At 43.1% G+C, this 22,968-nt stretch overlaps 1 protein-coding gene across 2 annotated transcripts in view; it reads right to left on the bottom strand.

The window, feature by feature from the left end:
* Positions 1-22,968, bottom strand: part of Ccdc149 (coiled-coil domain containing 149) — a 114,482-nt gene that overhangs the window by 50,975 nt on the left and 40,539 nt on the right. For both annotated transcript variants that reach the window (XM_008837330.3, XM_029565538.1), the window contains exons 2-3: positions 14,824-14,985; positions 12,295-12,333 (exon numbers count right to left, since the gene is read on the bottom strand). In XM_008837330.3, the coding sequence (XP_008835552.1) occupies positions 12,295-12,333; positions 14,824-14,985 (201 nt within the window). The remainder of the gene's footprint in view (positions 1-12,294; positions 12,334-14,823; positions 14,986-22,968) is intronic.

Here is a 22,968-nt window from a genome sequence, read left to right on the forward strand (position 1 = left end):
CCTCCTCCCCATGTGCTCTGGGCTCCTCTCAGTACAATCTCCATTCCACAAGGCTCATACCTTGCAATATCCTGCTTCCTATTTTCCCAGAATTCTGTTCTAATGAGATTAAAAAGTTGGTGATGGATGAGGAAGAGTAGTCTCCCTTTTGTAGGTAGAAAAAAAAAAGAAACTATGGAGCCCAACTAGCTATCTGTGGAAACTTTTCTGGGTAGAGTCAAAGTTACACCCCAGTTTTATGTGAGTGACCCATGTGAGTCCCTTGAGTCTCTCCATCTGTAGAATAGAGCTAACACTGCACTTTGCACCTTCTATGTGGCAACCTGACACACAGAGAACACAGAATGCCCAACCCCAGGCTTGGCACCCAGCAGGTGCAGTTTAAAAGCCCCTGGCTTTAACTCCCCCTGGTTCTAAGTCAAGCACCCAAGGGACAGTTATAGGGACAGGCTCCTTTTTGGCCACAGCTGGCTTTTCCCTGCCCCTACCCTGTTTGTTGTTCACTCCAAATGTTTATTGTGTGCCTACTTTGTGTTAGGCACTGTCTTAGACTTGGAGATCAAATAGTAAACAAAATAGACAAAACCCAGTGCCCCCATGAACTCACATGGAACTGATTACATTACATGTTACATTACACTGCAGAAGAGTCAAGGATGGCTCACTAAGTAGGTATTAAGCACTCTAAAGAAAAACAAAACAAGCACAGGGAAGAGTGTGGGGAATAGCCACACTGAAAGATTCGGAAGAGGAGAGTGTGAGCCCCATTGGGCATCCTGGGGGAAGATCCAGGCAGGGAAGGGGTATCCCCCACCTCACATCTCAAACTTCTTTGGGGGAGAACAGTTTAAGGGCACAGGACAGACTGGCTGCAGGCACTACAGTGGAAATGAGAGATGTTCTTGATTGACATCTCCTGGTTCCCTCCCAGGCAGTGACCTCTGCCTTTCTTCCACCCAACTCCAGAATGTTCCTAGAGATTAACTCATGGATCCTCTCAGTAAGCTAGCAGCAACATGCATCTCCCTCTCTCCCAGATGGAAAGACAGGCGCCAGGCAGGAAGGGATGGCCTCTGGGGAGTGAGCTGCTGCCTGCCACCTGCACCTTCCTATCAGCAATAACAAACACTCAAGGAGCACCAAAGAGCAGAGCCTGCCACATCCCCAACCTTCCCTTTTTGAATCAATAATGGTTTGAGCCCCTGAGAGGTGGGGGTGGAGTGGGAAGATCCTGACCCTCAGAGACCACTGCCACTATGGTAGCTAAACTGGAGCGATTCAATCTAATGGTAGAAGAGTGGAGTTCTTCAATCCATCCCCGACCAATGCTTTTGTGTAAGATGTAACCAATATGAAGTATTAGGAAAATGAATTTTAAAAAACCTCCGCATAAAACCCCAAGTGTTTATTGTCAGCCTCAACAGACATAAAAGTGTGCTGTCAGATGGTTCTAAAAGCCTCTGAATGCTTGCTCCCAATTTCTGGGTCTATCTTGTCATGAACCAGATACAATTAGGTTACATCCTGGCACCAGACCTGGGGCCTCACGCTGGGAAACACAGACCTCAGAGCTCCTGAATGTTTGGACACAGAGAAGAATGGATACCAGGGGTAAACGCCAAAGATACTAGAGAAAGCTGGGACAGAGGCCTGGGCTGTCCCAGGAAATGAATCCAGAGAACTAGAGCCAGCGATTACCAGACATTATTTACTCTGCAGCGCATCTGAAAAGAAAGTGACCAAAATACAGCCAGGCATTCCTCTGTCACCCACAAACCATGGTCATGGAGAATCACAATACCGTCAAGCTGTGAGTTCACAGTAAATCTATCTGAGCCTTGAACTTGACCCCTGGGGTAGCAGTGGGAAGGGGAGGAGTCCCTGCCTTAAAGCAGGTGACTGTCATTTTCTTTTGCACTTCACAGTTGGTAGGGGTTGTCAACACAGGATTCTTTTCTATTCAAGCCTTCCACCTCCTCAACTCCAAAACAGTAACTTTGAAAACCAGAAAATGACTAGTCTGCTGGGTACCTAATTCTTTGACATATACCTTAAAGGAAAAAAAAAAGTACATTTCAAAGAGCTCAGAAAGAATAGAGGAGGAAAGTTCACACAATTCTTCTGACCAAAAATAACACCCATGACTCACATGCTCACTGTAACAATCCATCAAGCGAGCAGGCGGTACCTGCTTATAATTTATCAGCTATGCAGAATGCTTTGTCTCCGTGTTATTGAGAAGGACTCTGTGACCATCAGTTTCGAATAGCATTCTGTGAAGGAAATGTCAGGGAGAATGGAGCAGCCAGCTTAGCCTAGCCAGTGTTGCACAGGCAAAAGAAACAGGCCCAAGAGAGCATTTCTCCATGGGGGGTGGGGGACATCCATAGAAAAGCGTGAAAAGGCATACAAAGGGGCCTCTTTTAAATATTCAGATTGACCAGGGCCCACATTAAAGGTTGACATTTTTGCTTGGTTAATAGGAATGCTGAATGCAGCAGGCAGACTGTAGAACCCGCATCTTTAAGTCACTCTAGCTAGGAGCTGATTTACTAAAATTGTGGTGCAGGGCCAGTAACATGGCTCAGTGGGTAAAGGTGCTGCCGCCAAGCCTGACAACTGAGTTCAATCTTGAAGACCCACACAGTGGAAGGAGAGAAACAACATATACAAGTCGTCCTCTGACCTCTGCACATGCACTGTGACATGTATACAAAATAAAACGTGATAGAAATGTTTTAATTATGATGGAGAAGGACAGAAGAGAGATCTTATGTTAATAAAACAGGAAGAGTTGAAGCCAAAATGCTACCGCAGCACTCTGTTCAGGAGACCCCTTTCTTTGACAACAGGCAGCTCAGGTCCCAGACAGGATGGGTGTGTGTTGGGTGCGGACCTAAGTATCTCACCCCAATAAGCTCTGCTGTGAGAACAGTAGACCCTAGGAATGTTCTGCACAGGGCGATGGCCACACCTCTTGACAGGTGGTGTGAAGGCAGGTAGCAGGGAGCCAGTACCTCTCACCCAAACCTCATGGCCACCTTTGAGCAGAAATTCTCACTAGGGCAGCTTAGTCCCCATTTTACAAGTCCTTGGGCATCCTAAGCTATAGCTGGCCCCTGCACCTCCCAATTTCTCTGAAATGCAATGCAATGTGTCAGCATATGCTACACTATCAAGGCACCATGACTGGCACTTATAAGAACTGGTGGGAGGTTTCCAAATGCAGCTGTGCATTGTATTTACAATGACCATCACTGTTGGCTCCTACCTTCAATGGCCAACTCCCCAACCTGGATTCTCAAGGAAGGGCTTCAGCATGCCAGCTCTGGGAAAAGCCCTCATCCTCTCAGCTGGGGAGAAGCAGATCCCCTGGGCACCACTTTTCTCTCTGCTCTTAGGACTGAAAAGATGGACAGGAGGTGGGGATCATCATGTGCCACCCCAATCACGATGTCAAAGGATTATTCTGAGCTGAAAGCAACTGAGAGCCAAGAGTTCCTGGAAGAGTTCTCCCTTCTCTTCTGCCTAAAAGCAGGCCATGAGCTTCCCCTCTCAAGTGTCCCCTCTCCAGTGCCAGGAAGGGAAAAAGACTCCAAGATGGGCCTTGGTAAACAGACCTTCCTGAAATAACCTTTCCTTTCACTGCTTTTCTCCACTGCATCTCCTAGTTATTTTCCCACAACCAGCCACTTCTCAAAGTCCAAATCCTTTGTTAAAATGGTATATAAGCCCCTGAATCTAACAGCTTCTTTGAGTTTTACTTTTTGTAAATTCCCATTGCACATAAAATATTAATGAAATTGTATGCTTTTTTCTCCTCTGGATCTTTTCATTTAAATTTGCAGGTCCCTAGTTATAGAACCTATAAGGACACTGAATGAATATGATGAAAGATTTAAGATCAACTTTCTAACCTTACACTATTTTAGAAACTAGAAATAAAAGTTAGAGGGAGAGACCATGAGTTTCACCCAAGTGCTGACCAGAGGCCAGGAGAGGAAAGGACCAGGAACAATCCCTTCAGACACACTGAGTCTTTACAATCTATTAGATACACATCGTCTTAGTAACCAAGCCATGGAAACATTATTCTACATCAAACCTGAAATGATGGGGCTGGGGACATAACTCAGTAAGTGAAATGCTTGCTGTGCAGGCATGAAAACTTGAGTTTAATCCCTGCTCCCACATAAGAAAGCCAGTGTGGTGGCGCATGCTTATAATCCCAGCACTAGGGAAGCAGAGACCGGCAGATGCCTGGCTGGCCAGGACATCCTCACTGGCCAGTCAACCTAGCCTAATCAGCAAGCCCCAAGTCCCAGTGAGACCCTGTCTCAAAAAACAAGGTGGATGGCTCCTGAGGAACAGCACCCAAGGCTGACCTCTGGCCTACACATACACATGCACATATGTAAACACACACACACACACACACACACACACACACACCGAATAGATAAGCTTTTCTAGATATACTAGCAAGTCCTGTAGCATACCTCTCAGTTTACAGACTTAGCAGAATAGGAAGTCAAAAGGGAGATGGAAATAAAATGAATGAGACAGAGGGAAAGGGAGAGAAACAGAGAAAAGAAAATCATTGACTCTCTCAAGAATAAGGACAAAAAGAGTGGTGGAAAAACAGAGACAAAGACTAGACTGAGAAAACACTGCTCAACTACTGCATCAGGAAGTCTGAAACCCTGGGTCCCTTGAATCCACAACTTTCATAGGCAAAAGTACTAGATTAAGCAAGAATACATTTTTAAAAACTACATTTGATGAAACATCAAGCATTCTTGAGAGCTGTGATTGATGGCAAATTTAATTGCAATTTCTATTGTGCTGCCTTGGTCCAGTGACAACTCCTGTGTTCACAGTAATTGGGTGAAACTTGCTTAGCAAGGGCTCTTGTTCATGGAGACTGCCGCAATGACCGCCACAGTGGCAGCTTTCTTATTTATAAAAGCCAACCACAGAGAGCTTGGCCCATGCATAGTTTGGGGCCACACAAGGAACTCTCCACAGCCCACCCCACCTCAGTCTCAGCACACTCACGGATGTCTTTCCAGGCAAATCTGTTGAATGGGTTTGGGAGGTTGCAGTTTAAATAAATGTCTGCTTAATCTCAGCCATTAGGATTCTGCCTCTGCTAGTTAGTGTCTCCCAAAATAACTCCCAAGAATTTCAGACTCAGTGTGCCCAAATTTCCTCATCTATGAATTGGGGGTACTCCCATGCTCCTTACCAAGTTGGTGTGAAGATTGGGGGGGGGCTTACAACAGGAGCATTAGTGCTGAAACAGAGCCTGTCATGATGGGGAGGGCTCTGAGGGGCTGGACTTGGGATGCCTTTTAGCTTCCCTGGTATAACTGTTAAGTCACTTCATTCAAAGTGTTACAAAGAATATCTATCTCAAAGCACTTGAAGTCTTTGAAGGAAGTTTTAGGTTCTGTGCATCAAACCAGGATGCGTATACAAAGTCCTTCTGATTTGTGGGCCCTGGGGACTAAAATAAGCTTGACCAAGAAGACTTTGCTACTGAAATAAAAGGCTCCCTCCTTCCCCTCACAGGGCCACTCCACACTCTGTTCTCCCCAGGGTTGCTATCTTGCACATGTCACCATAAAAATAAGCCATTGCTTTTTAGACGCAAGAAAGCAAGCGTTCCCTGGTGGGTCAGGAGAGATGCTTCCCAGGGTACTTGTGCTTGAAATCAAACAACCAAAGACAAAGATCTTAACGACGTGTTTGACTGTCTGTTCAAGGAGAAGTTTGGGAAGGGAGACTGTGCCGCTGTGACCAGAAAGAATCTCATCTCCTAAAAAGATTAACCCACGATCATCTCAATTCCCCTTTGTCTCCTTTGCAGGAACTGCTTGTTTAGCAAAAGAAAAATATTTAAAGGGTCGTTTGAGATCTTTCCATGATCTGGCATGGCAGTGCAAAGGGGCGCACTGCGTACAGTTCTGCCTGGGGTAATGAGAAGACGCTTTCATTTCAACGTCCCAGGAGAAGCTATTAGCGCAGTCAGTGTTGTCGTGATTTCCTCACAGCTTCTTTAACGGGTGATTTGCCATTGGAAATTGAGTTGTTTGAAAAAGGATTCCAAGCTCCAAAAGGAAGCTGTGACAACTATATTCCTAGAACTTACAAGCGTGAAAGTTCAAGTCTGTCTTTCAAGGAGGAGAGATTAAGAGGAAGCAAAAAAAAAAAAAAAAAAAAAGGGGGTGGACAAAAATTATGGCTAGAGGCTGGTGGCCACCAGAAAGAAGACTGGCTTAATATCAAAACCCTACCTTTGTTTCTGGTTCTCTGCCCCTGCTTGGCAGAGGGCTCTGAAAAGGACTTTCATGATGGGCTGGACTCAAGGAGGTGACTCTGCTTCTGTCCTGGCTCAAGCATCAAAGACAAAACATAAACCCTGAACCAGACCAGCACACAATACATAGGGCCATCTAGAGTCTAGTCTCTCTCTATGAACCTGCTATGTGGCCCCCAATAATTGTAGGAAAACTACAAAGATTCAGCCTTACCAAGTACCATGCAGTGCACATTCATAAGCCTTCCCACAGAAATTTCCCAGAACTGTGTCAATACATCTCATTATTATCTCCATTTTGATGAAGAGGAAATGAAGGCCTAGAGAGGTTACTCAGTTTGGTCCAGGTCACCCGGTCAGCAAGCCGAGGGTTAAATTTGAATTTATGCAACTGGACACTAGCCCGCAATGCTGCCTGGAGACTTTGTGAAAGGCACACCTCACCAGCATGACCTCAGATGACAGCAGATTATGTGCACATAGGTATGATCATCTACATGGCTTCTGGAAAGCACACAGTGCTACAAAGAGTAAGGATGTGTTACTATTTTCTATCTATATAGAAGAACCTACATTTAGAGCTCTTAACATGCAGCCTATAGAATGTCAAGGACCCACAGGTGAGCTAAAGAGAATCTGTGACTGTGAAATGATAGAAAGGTTTTTGAAGGCAAGGGTGTGGGCATCTTCTAGAGCAAAGATTCATGGTTTGAACACAGTCATAGATACCTCTTATTCCCAAGAGAATGGGAATCAGTGATCCACAGAAATGGGAAGGTGAGGAAAGTGTGGTCACAGCATCTCTCCCTCCAAGAAACGAGCAGAGAAGAGCCCAGTGAGAGGAGGTCCCAGAGTCCCTCCTTCCAAGTCGGAGATGGACTCCACAGCTTCAAGGACGATGGGCAGCAAGATGCTTGGCAATCATCTTTGTTTCTAGTATGCATGTCTTGTGACCTCCATGCTGCATCTGTTAACTTGGCAACCAGGGCGGTTCGGAGCCTCCTGCTCACGCCAGGTGCATTTGTCTTGCAGCTGGAGGGGTAAACATTTCACCTGCTTGTTTGCCTCTGGGATCAATATGCAATGCAGGATAGGAGACACCATGTCATAGTGCGCCTCCCCCAACTTCTTGCTCATGAAACATATGTAAGTACATCCATGCCATGCATTGCCTGCGGAGGTCAAAAGAGGGCATCAGCTCTCCTGGAACTGGAGCTATGGATGGTTGTTAGCCACCATGTGGGTGCTGAGAACTGAACCCAGGTCCTCTGCAAGAGTAGCCAGTGCTCTTAACTGCCGAGCCATCTCTCCAGTCCCTTAAGATGTTTTAAAGAGGTAAGATCCTTCTTTCTTCCTAATACCAAGACTATTTTCCACTACTGCTTATTCAGACATTTCCCCCATTACTTAGCCAGCGTATACCTTTGGGACATAGTTTTATCTCCTTTGCAGTTACTGCTAAACATCCTATATTTTAATGTCTTTGTTTACTGGCTGTTCATATTTGCTATTAGAATTAAGGCGACCAAGATGCTTTGGGGGGGGTGAGGGGATGCTAATAAAATTTGATGCCAGGACAAGAGATAAGACCAAAGAAGCGATGGTTTTAGTGACAACACAAGTTCAAAAAGCTCAGGAGCTTTTGGTGTAACTCTTTTCACCCCTAGGTCCTCCCTGTCAAAATCAGCACTGGGCATACATACCGAAGGTGCTCCATAAGAATGTCCTAAGACCAGCCATCACAGCAGCAGCTGGGAGTGCATGGCAGGGTTCACACTTGGCTTCCTCACCAGTTAGTTGCATGGCTTCTACTTCGTGTGTGTGTGTGTGTGTGTGTGTGTGTGTGCAATTTCCTTGACCTCTGTACACTTCTGCCTTCGCCATGCTCAGACAGTGCTAACCATGGTCAGATAGGTATAACCATACCTATCTCACTTGACTAGGTGAGAAGATTACCCACAGCACCCAACATAGGAAAAATGCACAATAAGATCAACTGCAATTAGTATCTGTTATTCAGAGAAAGTTTCGATAAGGCACATGAAGCAGATGGCTGTGACACTGTCTACCTAGCACTCTTCTCACAGTCACAAAAGGAGCCACCTTGCATGTATAGGATGCCTGACCCAGCCTGTCTGACCCTGAAATGGGCCCTAACCCAAGCAAGGCCTATGGTTCTCTCCTGAGACCCAGTGAACTGCCTTTTTATGGTGGCTGAAGGAATGGGGTCTATAGATCCAGTGTGATTGGTGGCCACATTTCCCATTCTGAAGAGAAAGCAGGGCCCCTAAGAGAATGATGACGAACAAGAGGATTGTTGTTGAAGACAGAGCTGGGGCCCCTCACCTTGGCTCTCCTTACTCCCCAGACCAGCTCTATTTCTGCCTCCCATAAGCACAGTTCAAAAATGTCCTATGAGCCAGAAACTGCCTCTTTGACCCAAGCTACTTTGAGCTCCAAATGCAACCAACCAATGACTCCTAAGAAAGGCATCATGTCCTATAGAGAGCCAGGAATCACGGTGGACAGAGCCAGCCTGCTAAGATAGAACTGCTTTTTAAAAAATATTTATTATTTTTGTTTTATGTGTATGAGTATATTGCCTGCAAGTCTGTAAGCACAACATTGCACATCTGTGTGTACAATGCCTGCAGAGGTCAGAAGAGGGTGTCAGATCTCCGTGGAGCCGCCATATGGGTGCTGGGAATTAAACCCAGTCCTCTGTAAGAGCAGGTGCTCTTAACTACGGAGCCATCTCTACAGCCCCAGAGCTGGTTTTCTGTTTGTTTGTTTGTTGTTTGTTTGTTTGTTTAAAAAAGGATGATGAAGAGGAGACTGGAAACAGTTCCTGACAGTGTAATTGTACCAGCACTACACTGAGCACTCAGTTGCATTATCTCACCTGTCCCTCGAGGCCACTCTGTGCTGTAGGCACCATATTTATCCCTATCTTATGGAGGGGAAAGCTGAGACTTGGACACCCAGAAGAGCCATCCTGAGGCTACACAGTCTGGAGGGCATCACTGCTGACCCCTAACAGCCCTTCTGTCCTAGGAGACTTATCTAAGCCAGTGATTGTGAGAGGCCCGCTGGTGAAGCCATTAGTCCAAGAATGGGAGGGTGACCTACATGGGCCCAACCAGCCTAGAGAGGAGGATTTGTATTTTGTGGCTGGGCATCCTGCTGCTTCTGCTCAGGGGATCCAGCCATAGAAAGAAGCTGGTGTTGGCTCTAAGAAGAGTAACTCAGGAAAGCTGAGTTTAACTTCTGATTAATGATGACTTACATTTTAGTATAAGTGTGTCCTTAATATTGCATGGGGTGTACTTTAATACAAAGAAAGCATTCATTGATGTCTTAGTCTGCCTTCAATTGTTGTAATTAACATCATGACGCAAAGCAACTTGGGGAGGAAAGGGTTTATTTCACCCTCAGCTTATAGTTCATTTTGGAGGGCAGACAGCAGGAGTTCAGGTCAGGAACCTGGAGCACAGACCACGGAGGTACACTGTTTATTGGCTTGCTCCTTTGACCTGCTTTCTTATACAATACAGGACCACCTGCCCAGGGGTGGCACCACCCACAGTAGGCTGGGCCCTCCCACATCACTCAATAATCAAGAATATGCCCCACAGACTTTGCCCAGGCCAATCCAATGGAGACAATTTCCTGAATTGAGGGTCCCTCTACCCAGGTGTGTCAAGTTGACAACTAAAGCTGTCCAGCACAACTGGCTATCTGATTTCTAGTTCACCAGGGCATTTTCTATTTTTATTTGTTAAGCATGGTTCAGAAGCAAGAAAAAGTACTGACAATTCAGGAGACTGTGGACACACAGCCTGAAGCCCACACCACCTCAGAACTTCCGATTCCACAAGGTAATCACATCCTTGACTGGCTACAAAGGCCCGAATTTCTCTCATACTCCAAGTCCCCTATCTTGTGCAGTGATTTCCAACACGGGCAGGAAGGCTGCTCAGCTGAAACTCCCTCACCATACTAAATCCCTAAGGCATGAAAACTAAACACCATATTAAAAGCTACAGGGTTCATGTTTGGCACCTTGAATTTGTATTTTAGAACTGTAAGAATGCAGCTTGTCAGACTTACTGGAATTCATCAGATTCTCCTCAGTCAATGTAAATTTGCTATTATAAAGCCACAGAATTCGAATTCACTGAAAACTGTAAAACTCCTTCATGAATACTAACAAACTCTAAAATCACAGCGAAGATGACTGCCTACAGCCATCTAAAACATCCAGCAAGCCAAGACTAAGGATTCCAGTTTTTAAATGGTAATGATAAACTCCCATGTAATTTTGTTTAGAAAAAAACATCAATTAGCTGCACAGAAAAATTAGACTTTAGATCAAACATGGAACATTATAAACTAATCACATAGACCAGGAGGGAGTCAGAAACAAGAACTGTTGGACAGGTGGCTGTGTACTGAGTTATCATTTAAGGATAAAAGGCATGTGTGTGATTATGTGTGTGTGTGTGTGTGTGTGTGTGTGAGAGAGAGAGAGAGAGAGAGAGAGAAAGAGACTATTCACCAGAGTCAGAAATCTGAAAATAATGAACCCAATGGTTTTATATGCAGTACTTTTATGTCATCAGTCAACAGAATGTCACCTATACTGTGTTCATTGACATGTATCATTAATGAACAAAGGATGTTGAGTTAACCTTTATAGCTGAGAACAGTCACTAAGTCTTAGTTTATTTATTTATTATTGTTTGTTGAGACAGGATCTCCCTGTATCCCCAGCTGGCCTGGAACTATGTAAACCAGGCTGGCCTCTACCTCACAGAGATCTACCTGCCTTTGCCGAGTGTTGGGATTAAAGGCACGCGCCACGGTGCCCAGCTATCCTGGCTTATATCTCCCAGTTCTGAAGTCCTGCTCAAGGGAAGAGGTCTGCCATAACAGAAGGTACCACCATGGATATCATCACTATCTGGGCACACTGAAACCTCTAACTCACAGGATGTGGCCAATGCAGGACAACTGCAAAGTTAAGGAAACTTTTAATAAAGACATCTTTGGAAAAAGATCACTCTTTAATATGCATGTAGGAGTAAGTCCAAAATGATCCAGAAATTAACAACTTTAATAAATTCACTGTTCATCAGCATCAGAAATCAAAACAAATCTACAAATCCAGACGCTTGCTTTTATCACCTAACAAATTTAGATACTCACTTCTATCAGTATAATGAAACAAACAGTACAATCCCAGTAGGGTTTGTGCGGGGAGATCAGAGCAAGACTTGATAAAAACATCTCTCAGTTTTAGCTGGAAAAAAGTAACAAATACGAAACTCTGAAAAGGAAGATCCAGGGAAAGGAGACTGGCCCCAAAAAACATGAACAGCACCGTAAAGCAAAACAAATGAATAAGAATTAATGTGGGACAGTCACAGGCCTGTACAGGAAACCCAATGGAACAAATCAGAAAGTTCAGGAACAGATGTGTGAATACATGAGGAAGTGAGAATGTGGATTAGTCAATAAACAAGGTTGGCTAGCATGTAGAGAACAAAAATGTAAACAGCTTGAGAGTTTTGACAGAAGACGTGTTTAAAAGTCTGAAGTGGGAAGATCTTCAAGGCAGAACAGTGTGCCTCCTCCAAACAGTAAAGAGCTGCTGCCCTGAGCCCTCAACTCAGTTTCCCAAGAGAATTTCTAGGGACTGCAGGGCACAATCAGCTGGAGTCTTCCCCATACTCTGTTAGGCTGCATGCTGTAACCATTTTGTTCCTCGTGCCCCCTCTCCACAATCAGAACCTATACCAGCTGCCCTGCCATTCCTCCAACAGCACAAAGGGTTCTGGGGAAACTTAAACAGAAAGTTTGTTCTATACATTTAGGGATTTCCTGATTGTTATAGATTTCCTTATCTAACTGTGGTAAAGCAACAGTCATCCTTATCTGAGAGTTTATTAGACACCAGAAATAAACCTTACCTGCTTCCTCTTTTCAGGGGGGAGTGACGGATCTCCATCCTATAAAAAACAAATAGAATTTACTTTTTAAGAATAAATGATATGCTTAGACTGACAATTAGAATCTCTACCCTCAGTTGAACCAAATTATGAATCTAAACTCAGATGTTATCTTCACCACCCTACCCCACTACCCTAACTCTTCACCCTATCCCACCACCCTAACCCACCATTTTAACCCATTACCCTAATCCACCACCCTAACCCACCATCCTAACCCATCTTCCTAACCCTAACCCTAATCCTAACCCTAACCCTAACCCTAACCCATCACCCTAATCTACCACCCAATCCCCACTAACCTTGAAACTAATAATGTGGGAAAAGAAGCTCAACTACCCCTTTTTTAAAGCTATCAACTGAAACAGAATTATTTGGGGAAAACCCCTAGGATACCAGCTCCAAATAAGACCAAACATATTTTCTAAAATGCTGTTACTAAAAAATACCTAGATTGATCAAAATTATTCTTGAACAGAGCCTAAACTGAAATATTTCATTTGGTCAAAGTTCTTCTTCTAAATAGAACTAAAAGAATAGCCACTGATGGTATGCACACAGATACATGCATGCCCACATACACCCACACACCTCTGCATATTCATTATGTGCAGAATAATGGGGGAGGGGATAAGATTTTCTCAAAATAAGTAACACTGAGAACTTTCCAAACCTATTAGACTTTCTGTCTTATAAGGCTGAATTCTCTCCCATCTGTGCCATTTGGGAATATAAGTATCTCAGGTGAATAAAAACTGTTCACTAAATGAACACCCTTTTTATTATTGTTGGAGTTTTGTTTAATGAGACAAGGGCTTCTCTGTGTAACCTAGGCTGGCCTCAAACTCCCCATCCTCCTGCCTCAGTTTGCCAAGTGCTGCTATTACAGGAGTATGCTACCACGCTCAGCCAAATGAGTTCTCTCACGTAGATGCTATTCATATATTTGAACCTTTGCTTCAAGCCTGTTCAATGATCCCAATATTAGCAATAGTGTTTGCACTTCAAAGAGATGGTGCACACCTGCAATCCCAGCACTTGGAAAGAGAAGGCATAAGGATCACAAGTTCAAGGCCAGTATAAACTGCATAGGGAGTACTAGGCTATCTGAGGATGCACAGAGGCAAACTTGTTGAGAGAAAAGAGAGAACAGAAGAAAGAAATTCCATGAACTAGGGGAAAGAAGCAAGGACATGAAACCACACTCTGCAGGTGGCATCCTCTGCCTCCACCTAACCTGCATCCTTAGAAATCTTGTCATACAGGGCTAGAGAGATGGCTCTGTGGTTAAGAGCACTTCCTGCTCTTCCAGAAGACCTAAGCTCAGTACCCAGCACCTACACTGGGTGGCTTACAACAGCCTGTAACTCCAGCTCCAGGGGATCTGAGGCCCTCTTCTGGCCTCACATGCACATACACATAAATTAAAATAAAAGTTTTTTTAAAAAATCTTGTCATAAGAAATTCTAGAAAAAAATTGAAACACCCAAAATAACAGAATGTTTACAAAAATGAGGACTGTAACCCTGAAATGAAGAAAGCCTGTTTTAGAAAGCACTGACATGTGCTGCCCAGCAGAAATTTGCGGTGACAGAAACATTCTGTACAACTCCCACAAGCCACAGGAGCCATCTCTCTCAACACACATTGTACAATAGCCACCAACCGCCTGTGGGGTCTGGGCCCATGCAATGTGACAATTGACACTGAGGAACTAAGTGTTTTATTTTCTTTAATGCTAATTAATTCAGCTAAGTTTAGACAGTCATGTATAGCTGGCAGCCTTTGTATTAGTGTAGGTTTAGGGTATGAGTCCTCTATAAAATAACAAACAAAAGTATGTAACAGGGGCTGGAGAGATGGCTCAGAGGTTAAGAGTAACTGGCTACTCTTGCAGAGGACCTGCAGGTTCCTAGCATTAGTTAGTAGCTAACAACCCTCTTCTGGCCTCAGAAAGTACTGCATGCATGTGGTGCAATTACAATCAGGCAAAACACTCATACACATAAAATAAATTTTTTTTAAAAATTTGTCTGTATCAATGAATTAAAAAGGAAAAAGGACACTATAAACACACATGAACACAAGTGTCTCTGCAAATTATAGCCAGCAGCATGGAAGTCCATACTTGCAGACCAGGAGTACGAATAGGTTGTGGAAGAAACCACTTTCTCTTTGACTTTTGAACTTTTATTTTGTTTGTTTGAGGGGGGAGGTTGTGCATTTTTGTTTGTTTGTTTGCTGGTTCACTTGAGACAGGGTTTCATGTAGCCCCAGCAGGCCTCTAACTCACTATTTTAGCCAAGGATGGCCTTGAACTCTTGATCCTTCTGCCTCCACTCCTGAGTCCTAGGACACTGTAGTACAGCACCACACCTGGCTACTTTTGAACTGTTGGCATGGGACAGCTTTTGAGGAGACAGCACATGACACCCTCTTCCTTTTATCTTCAGAAAGGGTGCCAGGCAGTCACCACAGCGTCAGACTTACAATCAACTCTCGGAATTTCTTCTTCAGGGACTGGTGGCGTTCCCGAAGCTGATTGGCCATGAGTTTGTACTGGTCCCTTTCCTGCTGGCAGGTGTCTAGCTCCTTCGAGAGGATCAGCAGGGCCTCCTTCTTGCTCTCCAGCTTCCGTTTGCATACCAGATACTGCAGAACAAACAGCTACTGGTCAGGCATGGCTGATAGGCCTCTACCTTACACACTGCACTCTACACACTCTTTAGGGTTAGACACCTTAGACCCTCAGACACTTATCAGTGAGGGACATGCACAGAAGGCTGCTATTGCCTGATCCTCTCAAGACAGAATCCAAACCTTAGATGTACAGAAACTTCCACAAACTAGGACAGATAAAATAATTTAATTGGCAAACAATTTAAAACGTAGAACTACAGGCCAGTGAGATCTCAGTAGATTAAAGCTCTTGCCATCAAAGCTTTATAACCTGAGTTTGATCCCTAGAACCCACAATAGAAGGGAGAACTGACTCCTCCAAATCATCCTCTGACTTCCACATGTATGCCATGGCTTACACACACATACACAGGTACACATATCCTATACTTACATACACAAACAACAATAACAATAATAGTAAAAGTAGAACCATTGTTAAAATCACATAATTATAAATAGATATCTGGGTCCCATTTTTTTTAATTTTTAAAAAATTTTTAATAACTACATGATTAGAAGAAGCATTTCATTACAGCTTTAACATATTCAGTTAACACACTCCAGGGCAAGAGTCCCTATCTTTCACAAGTGGCTGCAAGTTTCTAGGTTCACAGTTGAATTAATACAGTTATACAATATTGAACTCAGTATAAGTCCTGTAAGACCCGATTTTATTTAAAGTTGGTAGATAAGATTATGTGAAATTTTGTTAAACTTTTGCTAAGTGATATAAAGATATTTAATGAAAATTTTATAAATATTGATAACAATGATCTCTTGTCAGTAATTTCTTTTCCCTGAGTTTTTAATTTTTCTTTGTTTTTCTGTGTTTTCTTCATTTTTGAGCATAAGATCATATGATGTCTATCTCTAAAATATCCCCCAAATGTTATTAAAATGATTTAATTGAGGAGCTGGAGGGATAACTCAGAGGTTAAGAGCACTAGCTGCTCTTGCAGAGGACCAGGGATCCGACACCCTCTTCTGACCTCCACGGGTATTGCACAACACAGATGCACTTACATGCAGGCAATACACTCATACACATAAACTAAAAATAAAAATAAATTTTAAAAAATGATTTAATTGAACCATACATCACTTCATAGATCATTCCTGTCCCTGAAACCCAGAAGCCATTATTCCCTTGAGAATTTGTTCACTGACTCAGCACCAATTTGTACAACCTCTTCTTTGATTCAAATGCAGGCACTTATCCATCACCCAGAGACCAATTTCAGGAGCTAAGTATTTTTGCCACACTATGAATTCTCCCTCACCAGGCACCTGGCTAGAACTCTGGCCTTCAAGCAATAGTATCATGTTATCTCTGCTTCTCTCTTCTGCCCTGCCCTAGGACCCAAGTTTGCCTAATAGTCACCCACTGTAGTGGCCAGTGTGAGCCCAGCAAGGAAGATTCTGCTTTTACTGGATATATTGCACTGTCTAGTGTTATTCACATATGTGAAATGTGGCACTAAATACCTTTTGAATTTTCCTCATAAAAGACCAAATTCAGAGCATTCATGAAAACAATTTATAGTTTCATTATGCACCCTGACATGAGCGCTTTGTCATCGTGGACGCTCACACAAAGCAGAGAGAGAGCGGCACTCCCATACCATTTGAGTCAATGCTCTTTATGGACAAAAAGCATTACTCATATATAGTGCTTGCTCAGAACCGACTTTGTTAAGTTCAATTTCAAATAAATGAAAGGAAAAAAAAGAGTCTTGTGCATTAGCCTTTTTTTTTTTTTCTTAAAAAAAAAAAGTAATTGCTTAGTTTCAAAAACAAAGGGGAAAGAAAAGGCTTTCTGAGGCAGATTTGTGTTCTGAGAGGACACTTCACCTTGTTTGAATTTTATTCCTGGAAGTAATGAGGTTGGAATCCTGCCTTAAAACGCACTGGATTTTGAGACTTCGACATCGTCTGCATGGCAGCAAAATGATTCTGTTACCACAGTGATTTCTCAAGAGTAAAATCCCCAATAAGTAAATATCAGAGACCAGCAGCTGGAAACCCTAAACTGCAATGCCCTGAGGGAGGCATCAAGATTTCACAGGGAAAAGTATCATTATACACCACTTAACCAACATGCCCTTGTTCTGTTCTCTTCTCACAATCATCAGCCAGGGCTGTGAATATCAGTGGCACATTCTGTTTATCAGATTCACACCTGAGGTCCCAAAGATGCTCAATACCTTTGACTTTGGGAACAAAATCCCAATTGTATCAAGACATTCCAGGGGTGAGCTCAGATGGAACACCCAGCTAATGAAGAGGTAAGGCCACTTCTTACTGGCAATGTGGAAATTTAACTTCTCTGTCCTTGAACAACAATATGTTAGGATCCAAGAGAAAAAATATTTCCCTCCCAGGCATAGTCCAAGATAGAAGTTGTGAAAAGCAGTAACAAAATGCCTGGGCTTCTGGGTCTATGGAACCTGGTAGAAATCAGGTACAGAAGTCTCTACTAAGCCACAGGGGCCCAGAGTTTGAGAAGCAGAGATCTGCAGTTTCATTTCCAAGCACATAGGAAAAACTTGTAACAGCTACAAGTTCCATCAAAAGGCAAGAAAACCAGTTCATGGCTCTGGGAACATCACAGAATAGGAAGTGGAAAGAATGTAAGAGCCAGAGGATGAAGGAGCACTGTAAAATGCTGTCTTGTGGATATGGCATGGTTGTTACACACGTGAACTCACTGCAGCTATAGCTGTCTACACAAGGCCTGTACAAGATCAAACCGACACAGTCAGTCAACATCCCAGTAGGTAGCACTAACTGGACTCAGTGGTGTGGGGGACCTGAAGATAGGAAGGGGGTATGTTTGGGGATGTCTTGGGGAGATGGGAAGGGGTAAGTATGAGTGCATAGGATTAAGATGCATTGTGCACATGTATGAAATTGGCAAAGATTAAATAAAGATATACATATGTTAAGACAAGAAGATACAGAAAATGAAGCCACACAAAGAAAAGATGATCTCAGAAAGTCAGTTCTCAGCTGTCATTTTTTCTCCTTGCCATGGTCTTGAGCACTGGTTGTCAAAAACTTATCCCATGTCCAGCAGAACAAACCTTAATTTGAAGCATCATTTATAAAACACCCCAATGTGGAGCTGAGTGCAGACTAACAGTAAAGAGCTGTTTTGGACAGTCACTTGCATCCACAGACAACTCTGCAGGATCCAGGAACACCATACTAAGATGCTCAGGTTAGGACTGTTTGTCATGAAGCGTAACTTAACCCACCCTGAAACACCATACAGAAGAACGTGACCGTTTGCAGCTGGGGGAGATTATGCCTGCCCTTGATCAGTGTCTGTGCTGGGTCACAACCATGAAGAGGAATCAATATTATTAGTAGTATTACTAGCAATAACAATGGTAAGCAAAGTCCCTGGCAAGTGCTTTACAGTGTTACTACCATCAACATTTATTTATTCATTCATTCATTTTTCTTTTTCATTTGAGATAGAGTTTTGCTAAGCATCTCAGGCTTGCCTCAAACTCATTATGTAGCTCAAGGTGGCTCAAACTCACAATCCCCCTAGCTCTCCTTTGGAAGTACTGAGATTTTAGAGGTATGTTCCACCACATCCAGCTATCATTAACATTTTTATAAATGAGCAAAACTTGAATGAGAGAGTGTATGTAATATAACAAAGATTTAGCAGAGCCCAAATCCGAACCCAGATCTTTATAGAGCTCACCCTGGGGAACCCTAATTCCTGGAAAACCATGCTGAATTAGCTACCTTTATGTGGTTGCAATAATATACCATGAACAATAGCAACTTAAGGAAGAGTTTATTTGGGCTTATGCTTCCAAAGGCTAAATGTCCATAACAGTGAGGAAAAGGCATGGTGGCAGGAAGCTGAGAGATCACACTTCAGCCACATACTAGAAGCAGAGAGAGAGAGAACTGAGGGTAGGGTGAGGCTATGAAACCTCAAAGCCCATTCTAGTAATGTACTTTGTCCATCAAGTTTCCACCTCTGAAAGGTTCCATAACCTCCCCAAACGGCACCAGTAACCGGGGACCAAGTGTTCAAACACATGAGCCTGTGGGGGCATTTTTTCATTCAAATCACAACATTCTTCCCCTAACTCCCATCTGCTCAGAACCTTATCATAAATCAAAATGCATTTAGTCCAACTTCAAAATCCTCCATAGTCTAACAGTCTCATCACTGTTCAAAAGGCCAAAGTTTCTTTTGAGACTCAAGGCAATCTCATAACTGTAACCCCCAATAATACCAAAAAGCAAATTACATAACTTCCAACATACAATGGCAGAGAATAAACATTCCCACTTCAAAGCAGAGGTACAGGAAACATAATGAGGAAATCCTGGACCAAAGGAAGACTAAATCCCAGCAGAGCAAACTCCAAATCCTCTAATTCCATATCTGGTATCTGAGACTTTAGTTTTGAAGGGCTTAGATGACTCCACCCCTCTAACTTTGCTGCCTGTAACATACATTTCTCTCTTAGGCTAGTTCCACTCCTGTATGCAGCTCTCCTTGGCAGATGTCTCATGGCTCTGGCATTTCCATCTTGTGGTCTCTATGACAATGCAGGCTTCACCTTCACGGCATCACTCAATGGCCTCTCAGGGCCTTCTTGCAAGAACTCCAGCCCTGCCACACATTGCCTGGCCTTAGACACTCTCTGAAACCACAGAGGAAGAATCTATATGCCCCCCCATTCTTGTATCTTTCATGTCTCCTATAGTAGTTTGAATGAGAAATGTCCCCCATAGGCTCATGTATTTGAGTACTTGGTCCCCAGTTGGTGGCACTGTTTAGGGAAGTTTAGGAAATGTGGCTTTGCTGGAGGAAAGTGCTGAGCACTTACAACCTCATCCTACTTCCAGTTCATTCTTCTGCTTCATGTTTGTGGTTAAAGAGTGGTCTCTCAGCTTCCTGCCCTGGCCACCTGCTGACTTGCCTCCCCTGCCATTATGGACTCTCCCTCTGGGAACTATAAGCCAAAATAACTCTTTCTTCCATAAGTCATTTTTGGTCATGGTGACAGCAACAAAAGTCAGCAGCATATGGAGAACACTGTCAAGTTCAGCTGCCAGACTGAGATGGACCCTCACCTTCTCAGATTAAATTTCAGCAGTTTTTGTAAGCTGTTGTTTATTAGGAGCAGGGAACTCCTTAAGCCTTCTCCTTTCACAAGTTGGAAGCTTAGCTGGATGAGGTCTTTCCCTGAGGGCACCCTTCACATTGTTCCAGTGTAACACGGGATGCCTCTCCTTAATGGCACTAATCTCTTTAACAATCACAGCCTCTCTTTCAGTATATGCTTTGACTGTAACGTTATGTTTCCTTGTTGTTTATTAGGAGCAGGGAACTCCTTAAGCCTTCTCCATTCACAAGTTGGAAGCTTAGCTGGATGAGGTCTTGCCCTGAGGGCACCCTTCACATTGTTCCAGTGTAACACGGGATGCCTCTCCTTAATGGCACTAATCTCTTTAACAATCACAGCCTCTCTTTCAGTATATGCTTTGACTGTAACGTTATGTTTCCTAGCATTCTTTTCCTCTCCTAGCTGTACATTTTGTATTTCTTTCTGCCCCCTGTCTCTTTTTCAATGTAGATCTGCATAAGAGTAGTCAATAATAACCATAACCCAAACTCAACATTATGTTGTTTTTAAATTTCCTCTGTGAGAGAAATTAGATTGTTATTTTAAAATTTGGCTTCAGGCAAGTTCTTGGGACAGGCGGAATACAACCAAATTCTTTGCCAAAATATCACAGGAATGTCCTCTTGCACAGTAGTCAATAAAGTTCTTGCTTCCCTCTGAAACCTCATGAGCTGAACAGTGCATATATCATTACTCTCAGCACTACTGCCTTCCTGGCTCCTACTAGAACTGCTTATGGCATTCAACTGCTTTCTAGTTCAAAGTTCCAAAATCACCCACATTCCCTGGTCAGAGTCCTCATAGCAATGCCACACTTCTCAGTCCCAACTTCTGTATTAGCTATTTTCTATTACTGTGATAGTATACCATGACTAAAAGCAACTTAAGGAAGAGTTTATTTTGGCTTATGGTTCCATTGTTTTCTTGTTGTCATCAAGAAACTCACCTCACCTTCAAGGATAGGCACTTCCTTAGGGTGAAAAAATGGAAAAAATATTTCAAGCAAATTGCACTAAAAAGCAAGCAGGTGCTGCCAATTCTAATATCTGACAAAATAGACTTCAAATACACATACAATATCTGAACATGAGTGCCTGTATATACTTAAAGGCTATATAACAAGGAACATAGTGCCAGATAGGAGAAACCTCCCTTTGAGTTGTGGTTCAGAGTAGTCCAAGAGACTCCCAAAATAACACAGGCTATTACCACAGCCCTTGGTTACCTCCCACAACTTGAAGGTAAGACCCTACTGCTGAAGAGAGGACATACTGCAGACATAGGACTTGGGACAATGGAATTAAAACTGACCTGGAAGCTTTCTTTTTGAAGAATAGCTCTCACAGTTCTAGAGGTTACTATGCAAGCAGCTTAGGGAGAAAATCAATCAATGGTCCAACCCAGTTGTAAAGTCTAATAACTACAATAGATAAATTAGATTTCTCAACGTATGCTAAATATGGATCCTTATGTTTACAGACAAGTGTACCATATGCCACTCATCAAAGAAGCTTCTTTTTGCTAAATATAGCCAAATACACATGGCTAAAGAGGTCATAGATCCTAGAGAAAACCCTAACTCTGTCATATCTCTAGATAAATTAGATTTCTCAACGTATGCTAAATATGGATCCTTATGTTTACAGACAAGTGTACCATATGCCACTCATCAAAGAAGCTTCTTTTTGCAACAGATAGAGGCTATTACAGGGTTCTACAAATGGTCACACACAGAGAATACATGTCTGAGAGATGTCTGAGTGACATATCTACAGTGGAACCTCTATATCTAAGGCTCATTAAACATAGTGGAAGAGGGGGTATAGAGAATACTAATATAAGCATCAACTCTCACCAGTGAAGCTTCCTCATAAAACAGAGTGCAATGTACACAGAAGGCCACAACTGGCTAAGTTTTAAAGAATAAGAGACTGCAGAGTGTGTGTCCCTGGATAGGACTCCTATGTTAAACTTCATTCACACATGGCTCAGGGACCATTGCAGAAGAGGGGGCGGAAAGGTTGTAAGAGCCAGGGTTGGTGTATGAACATAAGAAAGCAGAGGCTTTCAGGTCACTAGGAATTTGCTCATATGAACTTGCAACAATGGTGACAGCACGCACAAGACCCATGCCAACTCAATCAGACAAAAACCCAACACAGAACAAGGGAAATGGGTAGGAGACCCCCAACCCTTGCTGAGGAACTACTGGCAGCTGATTTCTGTGGGGTGAGAGAGACTAGATCTTCTTCAAGGGAGTGACTCTAGATAGGATGACTAGACTCTGGTGGATGATATTGCACCGAGGGACATCTGGATACAAATGCTTGACTGGATAGGACTTAACACATATGACAGAATGTATGAAATCCAAGGTGGGGGTTATAGGGGGTGCAAATGGTGGAGGGAGTCTAAATTTGATTAAGATCTATTATATGGAATGCACAAAAACTCAATAAAATCGGAGAAAATTATTATTTATTATTTTTATTTTATGTGTATGATTGTGTGCTGGACAGCTATGTGAGTGCACCTGTGTCATCCAATGTCTCAGAGGCAGAGGTCAGAAGAGGGCGTCAGATTCCCCTGGAACTGGAGTTAAGGATGGCTCGTAGCTGCCATGTGGGTGCTGGGAATCGAACCCAGGTCCTCCGGAAAAGAAGTCAGTGCTCTTAACCGCTAAGCCATCCCTCCAGCCCTAAAATTGTATTTTCAGGTAAAGAACAGGGTGATTTTATATGCATAGACATGAAATGATTCTCACAGTCAAATTTACAAAATCATCATT

This window comes from Nannospalax galili, unplaced genomic scaffold (assembly GCF_000622305.1).
Source record: "Nannospalax galili isolate Female #2095 unplaced genomic scaffold, S.galili_v1.0 scaffold777, whole genome shotgun sequence".
NCBI lineage: Eukaryota > Metazoa > Chordata > Mammalia > Rodentia > Spalacidae > Nannospalax > Nannospalax galili.